This window comes from Anarhichas minor, unplaced genomic scaffold (assembly GCF_050575085.1).
Source record: "Anarhichas minor isolate MPS153535 unplaced genomic scaffold, ASM5057508v1 ptg000024l, whole genome shotgun sequence".
NCBI classification, from domain to species: domain Eukaryota; kingdom Metazoa; phylum Chordata; class Actinopteri; order Perciformes; family Anarhichadidae; genus Anarhichas; species Anarhichas minor.
This window is the reverse complement of record NW_027466470.1, coordinates 10,830,884-10,850,306: the sequence shown is the minus strand read 5'-3', so window position 1 is coordinate 10,850,306 and position 19,423 is coordinate 10,830,884. Positions and strand designations below refer to the sequence as shown.

The 19,423-nt window shown below is 42.3% G+C and overlaps 1 protein-coding gene across 1 annotated transcript in view; it reads left to right on the top strand.

The window, feature by feature from the left end:
* The window catches only part of LOC142956282 (low-density lipoprotein receptor-related protein 8-like), a 64,118-nt gene that overhangs the window by 30,597 nt on the left and 14,098 nt on the right, over positions 1-19,423 (top strand). The window contains exons 4-9 of the mRNA XM_076097799.1: positions 3,053-3,181; positions 9,664-10,053; positions 11,695-11,817; positions 13,339-13,461; positions 17,425-17,544; positions 18,000-18,125. Coding sequence (XP_075953914.1) covers positions 3,053-3,181; positions 9,664-10,053; positions 11,695-11,817; positions 13,339-13,461; positions 17,425-17,544; positions 18,000-18,125 — 1,011 coding nt within the window. The remainder of the gene's footprint in view (positions 1-3,052; positions 3,182-9,663; positions 10,054-11,694; positions 11,818-13,338; positions 13,462-17,424; positions 17,545-17,999; positions 18,126-19,423) is intronic.

Genomic DNA, 19,423 nt, shown 5'->3' with positions numbered 1-19,423 from the left:
TCGTGAATTAAAGTAAGCTTTTTTTACACTAACATGACACTGGAATTTGTTGACAACTACGTTTGGACAGGAAACAAATGGTTGTAGGTAGATGTTTCTACTCAACATACAGTAATACAATGTTCTCTCTGAGGCTAAGTGTTCTCTGCTGCAACAGCACTGCAGTGGTGTGTGTGTGTGTGTGTGTGTGTAGGGTGGTCAGGGCCTGGCTGCATCAGCCATTCTCACTGCTCAGTCTCCCCAGGCACCAGCTGCCTCTCCAGCCTTCTCTCCCCTCCTCGGTACTGTCACCCCTCTGTGCTGCAGGGACAGTCGCACACTCTGAAGGGCTGAGAAATGACCCTTCATACTCAAACGACATCTAATGGCGGTTCCCTCACATATCTGCCAGGCCGGTATACTGTATCAGTCAGTATTGGCTTGGTGCGGATCCATCTGTATAGGCATATATGTCGGCCGACGGGTAACAAGAAAATTCACACAGAGGTGCACACCACTCCTCTTCTTCATGCACAACACTAGCTCCCTGTTGCAGTTCTCATCCAGGTTAAGAGTCCGATGTTGGCCTACAGTGAAAGAAACTGCTCCTTCCTACCTCCAAGCCATGGTTAAAACCCTACTCTGGCCCGACCATTGCGCTCCTCTGCTTCTGGATGATTGACCTCCCTGTCACTCTGAGGACCCTGTGGTCGCTCATCTTGGACAAGGCACTTTTCTATTCTGGTGGAATAAATTCACGAGTGAAGGACAGTCGGTCTTAATAATCACTCCCCTTCTCAGGCGCCACCTCGCCACCTCGGCCTTTTCTTTTTCATTCTTCTTTCTGCATGTCATCCCCTCTCTCCATCTTTCCAGCCGGTCTATCCTGTCAATCTGATAATGGCAACAAAAAAAATACCATATCTTTGAGATTGTAAATTTAAAAAGTGTTTTTGATTTGTGTTGAAGAACCTGAGCTTCCATCATGAGAACATTGTTATTGTAAATTACTACTTGGTCAGAAACTAAGAAAACTATTTTCAAAAGAATAAATCAATATCAGCCAATATATCTGATTTTGAAACTCTCAAATATTGGTATTAGCTCCCAAAATCTGGTGGCACGTGGCAGCAAATACACTAATCTTTTACAACTTGACTGATCCCTCAGAACACGAATTTACGCTGTCGGTAATTACGTAAACAAACACACAAATTAACGTTAAAACCATTAAAAAATCACAGATTTTTGTTAAAACAGATGAAACCTAAAATGCTCCCTGCAATTTACACTCTGTAGTTTTCATGGAAGATATACAGTTGATTATTTAATAATTCAAATCTACTGCATCTTGAATTTACATTAGGTGAAAGGGAATTCAATTTTATCTTAAGTGCAGTCTTCTAACGAATGCATTTCCATATGAACAGATGTGCTTTGTTCAGAAGGACCTGGTCTGTCTGGTCCAATTTCCCACAATGCAGTTTACGCCTACGCATTGCTCGGGACATCATCAGAGATTCGTGTAACCTCATAAATGATTTTCATTATGGAGCTTGTTCTCAGTGATCACGCTAGTACTAATGATCCTCACTTGGCATTGCTTGTGAGCTTTGGCAATGCTGTTTCATTGATCTCATGTATAAAAGAAAACATCACCATTGAAAGGCCTCCAAGCTAACTTTAATTTTGCCAGGGGGTATGTGGAAGAATTGTAGAGAAGCTCAACAGATTTAAAATATAGAAAATAAGATAAAACAATACATCCACATAATCAGTTGTATCCTCTGAACACTGTGTCTTGTATTTAGTGCGTGAAAGCCAGTTAGAAGAAGCTTATGCTAAAGCTATACAGTTCAAATAATTAGCTGTAATTATATTAATAGTACTTGTAGTAATACAATTAAAAGTGATGGATAAACTTAAAAAACAGATGGTTACAATTAATGGTTATGTTTGTTAAAAATAATGGTTAAATGGCCAAAGTAGTTGGCTAAAAGTAATGGATAAATAAATAATAATTAAATGGATAAAGGGTTAAATGTGCAGCCCATGACAATCCTGGTAGTAGTACAAACTTAATTAACTTAATTAATATTAAATTAACTTAATTTCCCTGTGAGAAATAAACGTGACGAGAAAAGTCTCAGATGTCTTTAAGTATTTCATTGAACAGACACTTAATAATTATTAATAATTAATAATTCAGCTGAATGGTCGGAGCTCTTTACCCCACGGGTGGTTCAGAGGCGTACTCCCTTTTCGGATGGAGCTACGATGTCGAGGCCTTGGCAGGTGCTGCTGTTTCTGCTTTTGTGAGGGAGGCGGAGGTCATGAGCTCTCACAACCACCAGGTTGAGATTACTGCAAGTCACACACAGGCTACCTTTGTTTGTCTGCATGCACACAATGGTCAGAGTTAAGCGATACCAGTTACATCTAATATGAACATACTGATAATATTATTGTGACAATATCCACTTTTATATAAACAATAATGTTGAACAGCATCCAGTTTGAAATCCTTTTAAAATTCAAATGAATACAAAATATGATGAAGGAATTCTTGAGTTCAGCTGACAGGGCTGCATGGGACAATAAAAAGTTGGGAAATTATTGTTAAATATAATATGAAAATGAAACAATCAAAAAGTTCAATGATTTTTTCCTGTAGGCTAACCCCTCGATTTCATACTGGGAGGCTTAAGGCTGCACTGTAAGCGAAGATGTATAATTAACAGCATGCACTGTAATCTGGATCAAACCTGCCCTGTGCCAACTAGAGCAGATTGGCAGGAAACAGAGAAGGGGGGGCTTGTGTGTTTTTTTTTCTTTTGCTATACAGCCAACTGTGCATTTGCTGTATTTCATGATCTTTCAGCATGCCTCTTTAAAGGCGGCCCAGACAGTAAAATCAATTGGCCAGTGTGGTGGAGTTTTGGATGAGTTTTAGCTGCATCGGGGGGGCGATAGAGATCGAGTCCAGCGGTGTCTGTAGTTGTTCTTTGCTGCCTTTATGGGACCATAAAACCACCGCAGTAATCTCCCTTTCTCCTTTCATCTCTGCCCACAGGCAAACAGACGTGCCCTCCAGAGAAGTTTGACTGTGGGGGATCCACCAACAAGTGTGTCTCGTTGTCATGGCGATGTGACGGGGAGAAAGATTGCGAAAACGGGGCGGACGAGGAGGACTGTGCGTCTGGTGAGTTCGATGACGTCTGCTGTCAGTCCTCCACTACAATGGAAATTACCTCAAAGAAACACATTGAACCGCTGCTCGCCAACTGCTTTTCAAGAACAAAAAATGAATTCTAAGAGTGTCAATGACAGATGTGCAGAAGTGAACGACTTCACGAGACACACGGTCATAAGGAGGATTTAGATTCCTCCTTTTTAGTATTTTATGGGGTTTCATCCTTTCTGATCTGGCTTATCATCCAGAGGCTTTCGACATGAAAGCACAGTAGATAACACTTCATATAATTAGAGGGATTTAAAGTGAGGTTTGAGTTTTAAGTGAGCTGCACTTAACAACAAAGTCATCTTTGATGTGGAATGACTTTTGGTGCGGAGTGACAGGTATTTACAGCTTTCTGTTGATATTTGGAGGTTTCTGTCGCCACATCTTGAACCTTGAGTCTTTAGACTTTCCACTGCAGGGGCCTCATAACCATCAAAAATGACATCACCTCCTACCCAGCCAATCAGACAACTCAACCGTGCGCTTCCCCCGCCCCCTGCAGGGACTATACTTGCCCTACTTCTGAGGCGCCGTGAAGAATCGGCTTCGTCTTTTCTCTCTTTCCCTTGCTTCTTCGCTGTGGGCTGTTTAGACTTTGAAGATGAAGAGCATGTGGCGGTAAATGCAGGGAGGGAAAAAAAAAGAAGCCATCACCTTATTATCCTATATAAATGATGATGTTCGTCTTTTCAGGCATTTGTTCCCTGTCAGTTGTTTGTGTGTGTGGGCGTTTGACAATATGCCTCTTTGGCATTTAAGCAATTCATGTTTTTGTTTTTCAAGGATAAACAAGAGTTTTTATTTAGAGAGGAAGCCAAAATAAATTGGGCATAAAATTAAAACACAAATCAGAGAAATTCTCCTCTTGAATATATATATTTACCATCGCCCCATTGAATGATACCCGATACAAATGCTTTCACTTAGTCATGTAATAATGATATTTTTTTTTGCCAGATCGGCCTACAAGTGGCCTGTCAGTGACTCCCCTCCTCAAAGTGGCCCCACGCTCTCACGCCAAGTGGTAGTGATTCCATTGACTTAAGTTCTAATGCCTTCTTAGCTTGGATGGCTTTTCACTGCGCTGCCCATTGAGACCCAGTCTAGCCTGTGCTAATCCTTTTTTCATTCTAATGTCTGTATTGATGCAGCAGCCTTAAGCTTCTCAGTAGTGACATGAGGGCGGGCAGCAGGCTGCCGCCCACCCAGGCAAGAGCCAAAATCCCTCCGGAGGTAAATGCCACTCAGCGTGACCAGGAGGGAGAAGTAGACTCCAGTGCAGCACAGTGCTAGATAACATCACCAATACGGCTTATTAAGTGCTGCTCAGTCCAGTTTATTTGAAGACTGATTAGTCCCATCGCCAGCCTTAAAGATGACGTCTAAATCAAGTGCAAGAAGCTTTTAACTGTTACGTCACAGCAGATCAATCCGAAGGTACCGAGCATTGATTCTTCAGTGTTATGTTCCAGCCCAGTGACTTAAGGAATGATGTTCACATTGCTGCGTTGCATTTGTGCCCAATACCAATGGTAACGCCGATGCAGGAAGTAGTCTGATGTTCATATAACTATATCTAATTCTAAACCTTAACAATAACAAGGAGTTTTGTGTTGATGCAAACTTAAAGCCATTGTTTACAGAATTATAACGCTGCTTGCTGTATTACTCTTAGGTACTGCAGACAGAAGGCTTTAGATATTTTAACATTTACAGTCACGAAGTGAGGTGAGAGAAGAGTGGTTGAAATAACCAAGTGCACGTTTCTGTTTGTCTGTGTGTTGCGGGCTAGCTGTTGGCACACGGGCAGCGACAGAATTCACTTCAAAGCAGTGGTAACTAAGCTGTATGTTTGGGTTTAGAAGGAAACAATTAATGACGATGATGTTTCGAATGATGCAGAAGCAGTCGTACAAAATCTAAATATAGCAATTTTATGAACAGTGTATGTATCCAATTGCTTTTTGCTCCTGCCGGCCAAAGGCTTGGCTTCAAATCTCAGAGAGTGAGGCTGCAAATGTAGCAACAACTCATCTTTCGGTGCAGTTAATTTAAAATATTGAAGCATACATGGGAAGTGTCGGCACTATTGAGCATCAAATGTTGACGGGACTCCCCAAGTGTAAACTAGAAACAAAAATGCTGCTACAATGTCTGTCTCTTCCACAGCAGAATCACCATTGTTAGAGATAAACCTGTTGTGTTTAACGGAGAAGGCTTCCATGTAATTGTGATTAGATGCTCATTCAATCATGCAGAAAGATGGTAAGTGGGAAAAGGACCCTTTCAGGAGCTGCATTATCAGATTTTTGGTGCTTAATGAAACAAAACAGGAATCCCTTCTTTCTGTAGCTACTGGCCATTTTTACACCTTTGCACATCTGGCCACTGTGGCCAGAGCTTTAAGCTTTGCACCATCTCTTTTTCTCACATTCCTGTCATAGGCAGAAGTGATGGAAACTCCTACACCACCTCAGGGGCATGGCGTGCTTTGAAAAGCGTTAGACAGACTCCACATTCATCTCCATACATTTGAATAAACCTCTCACAATTCACAGTTAGTGTTACGTCGGCAGATGCAGCACTAACTAGATGCAACTTTTTTTTTCTCTTCAGACTGATTTATTTTTGATCAAACCAAGAGTTATAGACACGACTGACACATAAATGACACTGACACATAAATCATTTGGACAGTTTAGGTGACACATCAAGTCATGCTCCACTTGACTGCACCTTGCGACTTAACTTGTCCTCTCTGGTGGTCAAAGAAGTAAGTAAGAGTTGGTTATAAGAAGTGTTAGTTGTCTCTGTGACAGGTCATAGATAGATAGATGAACAGGTAACAACCGAGCACAGAAATTAGGTATTTTGTAACTCAAAATAATGTGGGGGAAATGGCTGCTGTGAAACGTTGAGTGTCAGTACGTTTTGTGAGCATGATCGAGCTTAAACATTCACACAGTGAGCAAAACATTCAAATCTACACTCACAATGTGAGTTGAGTGCTTTCATTCCCAAAAATGCCTGAGCTGGAACGTACTGAATTAGCCCCAGTGCGCTCTGCTATTAGTATAAATTTAAAGAGTGAATAGCCCGGCGCAGATTCACAAAAGTAAATCTAGCAGAGGCATCCTGCTAATTGAGTCATCCACATTTTGAATTATGTATTAAGTAGACTCTAGCCCTCACCAGAGGAAGCTTTTCTTGATCAACATTACAGTCAGCAGCACTTCTAGAGAAACTCCGTGAGAAAGTTGAACTGTCCTCAACCCTCAGCGATGAGGAGATTAATGTGCACTTACTCTCCAGGCTTCTCTCTTGAGCACGCCTGTCTGCTGGGATCTGCTGCGTAAGCACAGGAGCCGGTCTGGATTTGTATGTTTTCGTGTGTGTTTGCAGTTGTACTCCGTGTCAGATTGAGCTGCCTGCCTGGCCTGTGCATATAATAGTTCTGTGAAGTTGTATTTTTTTTTGCATGTTTCCGGATTCATATTTAATGCTGCTTGGATAGTATGAGGCAAACAATTACTTCCTGCACTGCTCACAGCTGTCTCTGGCAGATAGTGTGCACCCCCACCAATGAAGCTTTCACACAGGACCGTTTTACAGAACTAATGTGTATCCTCCGACCAAAACAATCATTCAGCTAATCGAAATCCAGACAGGTGGGTGTTTTGTCTCTTCTTGGCACCCGATCCATGTGTCCTCCATTGGCCCTCAGTTAGCTGACCTTCTCAGTCAGTAAGGATGTCAGAGAGGAAGTTAAAACACTCCCACCTTGTCCTCTATTATCTCCTCTTGGTTGTTACTGTGGATGAGAGAGTTGTCTCTTCTCTATTCCAGCAGTGTTTCCTCTGTAAATGTTTATGTAGCATCACAGGAAAGGTCATACTGAGCCATTTCCCCGGTGAGGCACTGTGACCTTGCTGCAGTGACTGTGGCTAGTGGACCTCGGCTCTGAACTGTCCCTTCAGTTTAAGTCTGTGATATCTGTGTGAAAGCGGTGAGGACGTTAAGCTGCACTGACAGTGACTGATATGCTCAGAGGTGTTAAGCGTGTGCAGATAAAAGATGCATTACTCAGTTTTTACATGCTTACCCTCAACCCGGATGTCTTTCTTTTCATTTCACGTCTCCCTCTGTCCCTCCTCCTACACAGAAAAATATAATTTATTCAACTTTCTGTCTTTCCTTCGTGCATCCTAACTATTCACCCACCCACCCACACACACAGACACACACACACACACACACACACACCACTCACTCATCAGCTGTAATGTTAATGTGAGTTGAGTAGAACAACCAGTCATCTCTTGCCCTTTCATCTTAGCCAGTTGCTGCTGGCAAGAATCTCCCATCATCAAAGCTGCCAGAAAAAGTAAAGTGTGTTACGCTGCCAGCTACTGACTACTAAGGTGGTAGTCATAGAAATCATGGTTTCCCCTCCCAAGTTATTGAGGAAGGGGCAATACATGGCTGTGTGCCACCAGTGTAAAGCTCTCAAGGAATGTAGCCTCCCTTTCTGGAGAAAATTGAAAATCGATGTGAATTATTTTTGTTAATTAAGAATATATAAGGACCAGAAAGTTCCTCGTCTATCGGCAAAGTTAGTATAAGTTGCTTGCTGGCTGTCACAAGAACAATCTATCTAAATGCTAACATCAGCATGCTATCACGCTTACAATGACAATGTTCCTGCTTTTATTCAAGCAACAATTCCAAATTGTGTATATAGATCTGCCTACATCTACCAACCAACCCAATGAGTGAAATGTTGGGTACTCTATTCAGAGTGCTGTGATTTAGTGCTTGTACTGTCGGTACTTTGCGTGAATGAAACGGGAAAGCATACGACATATTAACAGAATGCAGGAAGGCAGTCTGTGGGCTCAAAGTTGCTCCAAAGACCTCGGATTCATTTGCTTAGCGCCTCTTAACCACTGGAAAACAAAGTCTCTCTCCAGTGTAACCAGGCCACTCATGTACATTACTAATGATCTGCCCCCTGTGTAATAATGTACATGGCTGTTGAATCTCCTTAATTATTTAGTGCCACATTAGTATGGAGTTGGAGTAGAGGCACAGTAGTTCTAAAACACATCAGAATCAGATGGAGCTTGTTTCATATTGATGAATATAAACCCTTTTACTGAACTGAATCTTGACACTTGTTTTTCGTATCGACTGCTTTCCCGTGCTTCTGTGGCAATCATGTCGGTACCAGTAAATTAATTACACGCTGTGAAAACAGATAGGGACTTTAACATATGGTATAACTTCATAGGATAGGAATTAGGACACCATCCTGCACCTGATATTTGCTCCCCCAGTTTAACTCGGCACATGGAAATTCATGCGATTTTCCACTCTAGTGAGATATTAAATTTATATGTTTTTTTTCTGTTTTTGATTCTGCTTGGTTGTAGTGTTCAACCAAGGACACAGCACTGAGCTTATCATTATTTTTAACTGATGGTTAAATGCTTTTCATTTCTGTTCGGAGCGTTTCAAACTGATTTATTCTCCAGCCGTTGAAAAGCTCATCCCTGTTTTGATCGAAATATTAGTATCAGAATTACAAATCACTGCTCATGCACATAAAGTCTTGACTGACAACATGCACTTGCTTTACAATGGGCTGATTCTGTGTAGAATGTTTTAAAACAGCAATCCCCTTCCTGTAACCAGCCTTAACAGCCAAAGGCAGTGGTGTTGAAGTTGAACTCCCTGTGGTTTGTATAAATATCAGATTCCTCTTCTCCCGGTGCTGGCCTCTGTGCTGCTATGGCCTCACAGTGGAAACCTGAACTCTCTTCACAGCCTGAGCGCTTTTGGACAGACTTGAGTAGAGACAGAACACTTTAGAAGGCTGAGAGAGAGAGAGAATAATTTACAGAAGCTGTGAGGTTAGCCTTGTGAAGGGGAGACAGCGTTACAGGACAACACTTTTCCTTCCTGCAGAGAAACATTTGTGTTCAGACATATCTTTTGAAAGAGGAGGAAGTATCATACTAGTCACAGAGGGAGGAGAAGGACCGGCTAATGCCAGAGAGAGCTCTATTATCTTTTGCCCCACAGGAGAGGAAGCTTCCCTCCATCATCACCTCTGCTTCTGTCCACCCCTCTTTCTGTCTCCTCCTCAGTTCTGATGACTTTCAGCCGCCCTGAGAAACTCTTATTCCCGTCACTGTGTCCCTATGTGAAGCTCATTTAAGCCTCTACTTATTTCCTGTCATCAACCTACAGATACTGTTGAAGCTTCATTTTTTATTTCATGAACTGCAAACAAAAGCTGAAACACTGGGGTGATTGTTACATCTCAGTTCATTTTTAAAGCACAGGCCTTTTAATATATTCATTAAATTCGAATCACGCAGGCCCTCATTTGCCCTTCAAACTCCTTTCTGAGGTTTTGTTCCTTTCTGCTCGTCCTCTAGATGCCAAAGCCTGCCCCAGCGGTGAGTTCATGTGTGCCAACCGCAAGTGCTTGGCCACCGTCAACGTGTGCGACGGGGACGACGACTGTGGAGACGGCAGCGATGAGCTCAAGTGTGCCTCCCCTCTGACCTGCGGGCCCAACCATCTCCGCTGTAACACCTCGGAGTGTGTGCCGCTCATGTGGAGCTGCGACGGAGACCCCGACTGCTCCGACAGTTCAGATGAGGGTCCGGAGCGCTGCGGCAGCGACGGGGTTCCCTACCTGCCTAACCGCCGGACAAACTGCACTGCAGGGGAGTTTCGCTGCGCCAACGGGGAGTGTGTGAGGCTGACCTGGAAGTGTGACGGAGATCCAGACTGCAAGGACAAGTCTGATGAGTCTGACTGCCGTGAGTTTCTCTTTCTGTCTCTTTTCTTGGCATCTCCTTGCCTTCCTCCCCTTATACTGTACTCTCTATTCTCTATTGTATGAAAGCTATCCTCGTTTCATATTTGAAAGGCTATCCTCTCTTTCTAAAAGGGGTTTATGTACATATGGAATATGTAACTGGGTTCAGGTATAGTTTCAGTACAGAGAATAGTAACCATAAAGAGGCCATAGCTGTGTCTCATTTCCATACTACTTGCTATTTCTAGGCAGGTTTTTAGTATGCATCTGCTCTTTTTTGTGGGTTTTCATTTAACTAGTCATATTATGTCAAATGCCGACGCATTCAGAAATGATTACCCTGAAGGTCAGTATTTTTTTACATTATCTTTGTGCAAAGAGTCGTCATTGTTTGTTTTCGATATCCGTACGCTTTGAGACTGGAGAGAATCTCAACAAACTATATTTCCTTCCTCTTCTGAGGTGTTACTTTGCCATTTAGCACATTCCCACTATGCTGGAAGTTGGGGTAAGGTTCCTTTTTTTCCAAATGTGTCTGGTAAAGAATGTGTTTCTGTTGATAAACACGGTGTGAAGATGGGGCCTTGCGATAAAACAGGTTTTCCTATTAGCTGGTCATGGATGGGCGAGCCCTGAAGCTCCTGTCTCACTAAGCCAGAGTGTGAAGCCCAGATAGTCCCACTGTTCATTATCTTGATGTGTGGCGCACATATCACACCCACCTCTCACTCTCTGTGGTGTCATATAAGAGACACTTGCAAGAGATTGATGTTTAGTTAGCCAACTGGATTCCTGCATTAAGAGAGGGGTCTGGAGGCCTAACCTCATATTTGTCCAGAGGTTACCATTTACTTCCACTACCTTTGCTATATTCACATGCTCTAATGTCTATGTGAGGATTATTTTGCCATATACATTTAATGCTATTGTGATTCATCAACACATTTCTGACATATAATATACAGTGTATATTATGCAATCCTCGGTAACTGGCTTATCACATCTGCCAGATACAGAAAAGACTGTATTAAGAGTATGCTATTAGTGTTTCTATGTGCATACGTGTGTGCACGTGTGTGTCCAGGCTACAGCGGCCCGTCTCCATTACATTCCCTCCGTTCAGCTCATCTTGTGATAACACTAAATCACATCCTCCTCAGTCATATATATTGCTGTTTAGTGTGATTTAGAAAGGAGTTCTATGAGCACGCTGGGCCCCGTTGATGAAAAGCTTGTCTGTGCTTGGGATATTAATGAAATGTGGTGTAGCTTCATGCAGCCTCCATCTTTGCGTTACTGTATTGAAAATCCTTCATCACAAGCCTTCAGTTTGACTCTCTTTGTCCCAGGCAGCACCTAACACAGGCTGTGAATGGATAGAAGTACAGGGCACAACCCCTTTGATTTCATACATGCTTCTACAAAGAATCCTTTGAAATATGTTTTTGGGCATGTCTTGCCCTTATTAGAAAGGCAAAAGTAGAGAGACTCGTGAAAAACTGATAAAGTGAAATTCAAAAAAAAGGTCTTGGGCTGGTTTAGGCCACAGGATGTTGTGATCCTCTTGAAGGGATTAAAGTGGATTTACAAGTCCAGTTTCAAGTGTGTGTGTTATGTGCGTGTGCGTGTGTGCCTCTTACAGCTCTGTTGACGTGTCGTCCTGATGAGTTCCAGTGCGGTGATGGTTCCTGCATCCACGGCACCAAGCAGTGTAACAAGGTCCACGACTGTCCTGACCACAGCGACGAATCTGGCTGCGTCAACGGTGGGTACACCCGTCATCACTGTCTGAAGGCCTGACTGCCAGAATCTGTCCTCCTCTCTGCCTGTTCACCTGTCGTCTTCTTGTCTGTTTGAATCAGTCTTCCCGTTTGACGTTCTGACTGTCAGTGTATATATATTTGATTCAGTGCGTCTCAGTCCTGTGCACATGTCTGTCTTTTCTGAAATGCTTTTAAATGAGGAGTGATGACTTTGACCAGCTGTATTTGTTGTAAAAATTAAGGAAATTCAAGATAAAGGTAACATACCTGTGGCTGACCTCACAGTACATGCTACAACCCCCTTTTTTTTTTAGCTTGTCTGCTCTATCTTTACTCCCACTACTTTTAAATGTTTTTCAGCTTGTGGTTTGAGATAATGAAGTCTAATATCGGTTTGCGCGAAATTAAATGAAAACTGATGAATAGCAAATATAACACCTTAAAGTTCCAATCCTTAAGATTTCAGTCCTGGTAGATTTGAGCAGCTAATTGTCAGTTGTGACTGCACAGCTAAACTGGTGTTAAAAATCGAATTGTACAATGATCTGATTTCATGCTGCGCACAGCACAGAGAGAGGCTACCTTGCTGAAGAGTTGAATGTACGCAGCCTGCAGCCTTTTATCCAACAGCTCATTGTGGCTGCTCTTTCTCATTTCATTACTATTATATAACATTTATAATGTAATATGATTCATCATATTTAAAACTCACCCGCTGTCAAACAGATTGCAGAAAATGACTGTAAAAGAAAACATTTGATGAATGATTGTGTTTAGTGCTAACCGTGGTGATAAAAACATTGTGAAACACATGTTATATTTTGCCAGTTGAATGGTTTTAATGTGGAGTAGGATCAGGAGGAAGCGGTCCATTTGCGTTTGCGTGAACTTAATATAGCTATGATAAAGGCTGATATCAATGAGATAAAATAAAGCTGGATTAACTGCTGCATTGTTTCCTGGAGATAATTGCAGAATGCAAATACGAACAATGGCTGTTGCAGAAACAATGTTGGCCCATAAATATTATAAAAAAGGGTGATTTCATGAAAGCCATACAAGTTAGAACTTCCTTTAATAAACACATTTATGTGGGATTTTTCTGGGGTTAAATGATTGTGAAATGAATTGCTATAATGACCATTGATTGTTGTGAGGATCCAACCCAGTGCTTTTTGTCAGCTGATTTCATAACTTCTTCTTCTATACATAATACATGAAACATAATTTACCAGCATACTGCAAAATGACGTTACTGAAAATGTAGCCAGTGGTCCAGTGCCTGGACCAAATTATAGTTCAGCTTTGATCCCACTGGGCTGTTATGTGGGATGATTTGAATATCTGAGTGAGGAGTATTTGTTGCGTATTTGTGAATATCTCCAGTGGCGAACCACTGGAGATATTCATCACACACTTTTTGATGCATGAGTTTCTGAATCACTGTGCAATAGCTTATACAAATAAATGTCTGTGGAGTTTATAGTGTAGATGCTGATCTAGCTTCTGCTGTTCTCTCGCAGCCACAAAATGTGAGGGGCCCCTGAAGTTCCTGTGTAAGAACGGAGAGTGCATTGACAGCTCCAAAGTGTGTGACTCCGTCAAGGACTGCAAGGACCGATCGGATGAGCCCAAGAAGGAGTGCGGTAAGAGGACTTTTTTCTGGACACGAGTACTTGGATGTAACCTCCGCTGTTAACAAACACTCTTTTACCCTTGGTGCAGTGGTATTAAATTAAGTAGATTGTGTGTGTGTGTGTGTGTGTCAGCGGAGCCTTTAGCTAAGCCCAGTCCCATGAGCACATTACAAATACACTATGTAAATGGTTTCAAGCAGTTAGTGTAGCAGCGGAATCATGTTTACCATAACAAAACTGTGACTACCTTCCTCCTATTACCTTGCATTTCAAAGGCTTCAGAGAGCCGCACTCAAATTAGCAGAGAGAGCCTGCATGTACTAATTACCATCAGATAGTAGAAAAAGGCTTCTTCTGCTCTGCGATAATGTCTCGACTCTCCATCTCTCTTCCTGTCTCCATCCATCTCTTCAACTTTTTTTTTTCACTGACCACCAGTAAATGAAAGTGATGCCTTAGTTAAAGAAACAACACATTGTGTGTTTATGACTTTGCCTCTGTGATGAAGAGCTCAGTAAGAAGGTTTCTGATATGAGAGAGGAAGGAGCAGACGGACACTGACCTCTCAGAGGAACATACGGTTGAGAAGGGAAAGTGACAGATGGCAGAGTAGACTGACCTCTGCCAGGGAAATTACAAGACTAAAGGTATTCCAGAGAGTAATTCTCCTCCCTTCGTCTTTCAGCTTCCTCGTCTTCCTCCCTCTCTCTCTCCTCATATTTACCTCCGTCTCTCCTTCAACTCAGATCTTGTTCTCAGCTCATTAACAGCGTGTCCGCACACACCTAGCTCATCGCTCTGCTCGCTCAACCATTTGCTTGCAAGATGTTCCCCAACCACAACACCCACACACACACACACACACACACACACACACACACACACACACACACACACACACACACACACACACACACACACACACACACACAGAAACAGAGAGAGACAGTTTTACTCCCCACTGCACTGAACACACATCTAAACAGTTGTTCGGTGAGATTGCATTTGCCGCATCAGCCTTACATCAGGGTAATATAAAGACAATGCAATTGTAAGTAAATGTTTTTCTGTGTTTCCCCATCTCATTAGAAATAATGGCGTATTACCACAGCACTGACTCATTACTGGGCACACCATTCATTTCCTAACGCTGCACCATCACTTCCAGCTTTGACTGAGAGCAATGGCTGAAAATAGCTAGTACATAATGGGTTTCCATGGTGAGAGAGGTAGAGAGACGGAGAGAGACGGAGGTGGAGTAGAGAAGGAGACGTCATGTTTCTTTGCCCATGGGGAAAGTGACCTCTAAATCATGGCTGTCCTTGGAAGTGGTCTAGAAAAAGCTGTTAATGTTATCACACGACCTCCCCCTGAGGCCTGTTTGCTACCCACCCAGCCCCTCTCAAAGAAACGGGCATGAGTGAGTCCTCAAATACAAACACATCGTCGTCTTTCTTCTGTCTGCAGTTAATTCTGAACCGACATGAAAGGAGTTAGCAGGAGCTGCTTTGAGTGGCAGGTTGCTGTCACCCATCCAGCTGAATTAGTGAAGGGAATTTAATGCTGGCGGTTGCAGCGCTCAAAGTCTGCTGGCGCTTACACAAAGCCAAGATGAAAATGTTCCCACAAAACTAACCCCCAGTCAATCTTCCGAGAGTCAACTTTATCTTTCTTTATTTTTGTTACAATAAATAATGTATAATGTGGTGTAGCTGGGCAAAGAAATAACTTTGCTCAAAGATGAGCTGAACAGGTCATCTTGGATCCCTGTAGTCGGTGTATTGCTGGTGTTGGGTCTTGTAATTGTATAATTAATGAGGACCACATTCATCAGGACTGACTTTCAGCATTTTATTGCAATGCACAAGAAAGGGCATCAACTTAACTTCCCTGTGTAGAGAGTGTAGCAACATAAACAGCACAACGTTTTCTCGACCGGGCACGATTTAGCATTGCAAGCTATGTGGCAGCCCTGCTAGGCACGTGTCTTGACAAACGTCTCTTCTAATTATCAAATGTATGCATTAAAATCAATAGAGCTTTACCGCCGAAATGTAAAAACACTTACTTTACACTTAAAGTAGCTTAAAAGAATTTGGGTAAATGCGATTATTTGCTTTCTTGCAAACAGTTACATGAGAAACTCTGATGTCTGTACGATAAATATAAAGCTGGAGCCAGCAGCCGGTTAGCTTAGCTTAGCACAAAGACTGGAAACAAGGGATAAAGCTAGTCTGGCTCTTTCTGAAGGTGACAAGCCCCACCTAGCAGTATCTCTTAAACTAATTAACACATACATCTTGTTTGTTTCGTCTGCACAAAAATGTAAGATTAAAACATGTTGCAGTGCTACGAGGGGTTATGTACTTCAATGTTTCTTGGCCGGGCGCAGTAACTTCCTGGAGTTGCGATGAGGTTGCCAGCCCAACTTTATGCAAGAAAGCGATTAAGTGTATTTCCCCCAAATTATGATCTATTTCTTTAACCTCACTTATAAAATACTGACGGTAAAGTGCAGAAAGAAAATGTGTACCTTCCCAAGGAAACGTCCAAAGCATTACAGATTCATGTGGTGTCATGATATGTAATGGTTAATGTAATGTTTGTTGTTTGTATATTCAGCTAATGAAGCTTAATTTTGGAACCAATGTCTTGGTGGGAAGTTCGCGGATGCTTTGCCTTTCCTTGAGGCCAAATGTTTACTAAGTCTCACACATACTGTCCAGCAGCGCTGCCTTCAATGACTGATGATTTAAAGCTCCCTGGCTATCGACAGATGTGTTACACTAGATTGAGCCGGATGCTGGTTACAGAATGAAGCACTCTCTTGTATTGAGGAGTGAGGTTTCCCTTGTAGCTTAATCCATTTTTTTTCTTCATCACCCCTTTCCAGTTGTTCATTGTGCAACCATGCATAATTGTTTGTGTAAAAGTGAAGCCCTTAAGCTGTTGAACGAAACGTCAGAGATTGTTTCTGGTGATCTCAGCTTTTGCTCAGTTAACTTATACCTTCGATGATTCATTCAAACAATTGATTGTTTCTTTCTTTTAAAAGCAAACATGGACAGGAAAGCGTGCTGTGTGCTGTCAAGTCATTTCCACAGTGAATTTAAACAGATACAATATGTAACAGCTTGATTCATGTGGAGGTGATAAAGAAGTGACTTTAAAAATTGCAGCCACATTTGAGCCCTTGTTGCCATCAAGTAATTCATAAAGCCACTGTGTGCAGCTTAATAAAATCTTAACTGCCTCTGCCTTCTTTATTGTGTGCCAACCTTGTGCCAGCTGCTATGACCTAGTTTAAAATGAGAGTGGTTGTGTATTACATCTTGTTTTTTTGGTCCTTTCATTCTCCAGATGCTTTTACATCACTCTGCCTCAATTTAAACAGCAGGCCTGTTTAATTTAGATATCCTCTCTCTCTCTCTCTTGCTATCTCTCTCGCTCTCTCTTTCTTGTTCTCTCTCTTTCTCTCTCTCTCTCTCATTCTCCCTCTTGTGAAAGAGAACAAGAACGCTATTGGGCATCTCAGAATCCCAGTCCACAGCATTAATCCCCTCTAGATTCATAATTTATATCCCTGCAGATGGACCCGATTCTCAGTTTTGAGAGCTCACCAGGTGTCTCTTGTCTCTTTGATTCCCTTTTTCTTCTTTTGAGAACATCTGATATAAGGGTTCAAAAAGGATGGAAAATAGCTGAGCATGAGAGCTGAGATAAAATGATGATATTAAAGATGATATCCGTTTTCCCCACCAATGTGCCACACATATTTATGCAACTTTATAAAATATCACAAGCCACTGCAGTTACCCTTTTTACAAAAAAATGTTTAACAGTCAATGAGCCAGAGGCCTTTTTCTAAATCAGATTTTGACCTTTTAAATGACCTTTTGGGCTACCGTGATCTCCATACCTCTTCGATGACTGACTGCATTTGACCACTGGCTTCTTTTCTTTATCTCCCAGGGCTGAATGAGTGTATGATCAACAACGGCGGCTGCTCCCATGTCTGCATGGACCGACCAATTGGCTTTGAGTGCCAGTGCCCCAGTGGCTACCAGCTACTGGACAAAAAGACTTGTGGTGGTAAATAAAGAACCTTTAGACAGACAGATAAAAGAAAAGAAATGTCCTTTTAGCTGCTGACCAAGCTACTATGAGACATGAGACATGTGTGTGTGTGTGTGTGTGTCCTTTTAACACTAACGTTTCCCCATAACACCCAAGGAAAAAGCCTGACATCTGCTTGAAGGAAGTAGAGCGGAGAAGTCGACAGAGGAGACACGCCCTGTCTCACTGTCGACTTATTTCTTCCCATTAACGCAATGACAACATGTCTGTGTGTTTCTCCAGCACTTGCAGTTATTAATGTGCATATTTACTCATCCGTTACAGCTGTTAGGAATTCATTGCTATATTTACATTAAGGGAGTTTAGTTTCCGCTCTTATCTCGTGCAGCTCACGAGGGTGAATTAGTCACTGTCTGTTTGGGTCCGTCTCTGCATCGATTGATGGCCTCTCTTCTCTCTTCTCCCTGCAGACATTGATGAGTGTGAGAACCCCGATGCTTGTAGCCAGATCTGCATCAACTACAAGGGGGATTTTAAATGTGAATGCCATGAAGGCTATGAGATGGACCCTGTTACTAAGACCTGCAAGGCTGAAGGTGAGTAGCAAAGCTCAATAATCAACAATGCAAGATGTCTGAGACAATAGGATTTATGTTCGGGTTTCCTATCAGGTTGAAAATGAGAATCGGTGATTAGTCAAAAGGATGCCAGAGATTTTGAACGTGTTGTGCTTATGCTTCATGCATTACAGAGTAAATGAAATACTTTGTTCTTTTTGATATATATTACGCAGTTCTTAACCTAAATAGTTGCTGTTGTATAGACAGATTTTCCTCCACTGCAAGTACAAAAACCTGTGTTGTCTTGTTGATAACAACACATTCTCTCAAATGTTGCGCTGCCTCATTAGTGCTTCACACTAACACTTTGGAGCCGCAGTGTCAAAACCCTCCTCATCTCATAATCACAAACATCGTTCTGCTGTAAGGTTCTAACAGTTGCTCTGCTGTTGCTTGGGCAATTGACATAATTGCTTAATCATAAAGAAAGCGAGCATCAACAAGGCGAGCTCTTGGTTTCTCCCGGGCCAAATCTGTCCTCAAGTGTCCTGTCACATTAGACAGTTTCCTGAGCGACTGAGTGATGTGTTCAACCATGCTGAACACTTATAATTAGGTAAAAACAACTCTTCAGGGGTACCTGGTTGAGTCACAGTGGATGCTAATTACATCAAATTGTCCCGTTAGGCTTGTTGACAACAGTTGTTGGACTAGTGGAGACCAAAGTGAACTGCTTAGAGGCCACTTCTTTTTCTTTGCCCTTCACCCATGGCCAAAAGCTATTAGCATGAGGCTTGCAGAGAGAGGCCAGTTTATATGTTTACAATCCATTTCCCCTAAAATGTTGATTATTTATTTGGCAGGAAACAGTGAGTCAAATGAAATGTGGTGATTTGGTCCCTGTGGCTGTCAATTGCTGTGATTTCATTTCCCTCTATTAGGCTGAGCTGATAACAAAGCTCAGCACTCACATGTGTGTGTGTTTGCATTTGTACACACTGTATGGACTGTATCTGCACTTGTGTATTTCTCTCTGCATGACTGCCCGATGTGTTTGCTATCAGTTCATCATGGCCAGGAGAGAGAACTGTGTTGTCTGGCTGCGTGTCAAAAGCAGCGCAAGCAGAATAGCAGTGAATGCAGCCGTTCCACCGCTGCCGTGACAGTCCATAAAACCAGCAGGGGACTATTTCCCCCTTTAGAGGGGTTGGAAATGTTGTCATTGTAATGGCCAGATTTGGAGAACACTTAGTCCTGACCAGCACTGCCATCATTCAGACTTTGAGGTGGGAGAGGGAGGAAAGGGAAGAAAGAGGGAAACGTGCAAGAGTGCG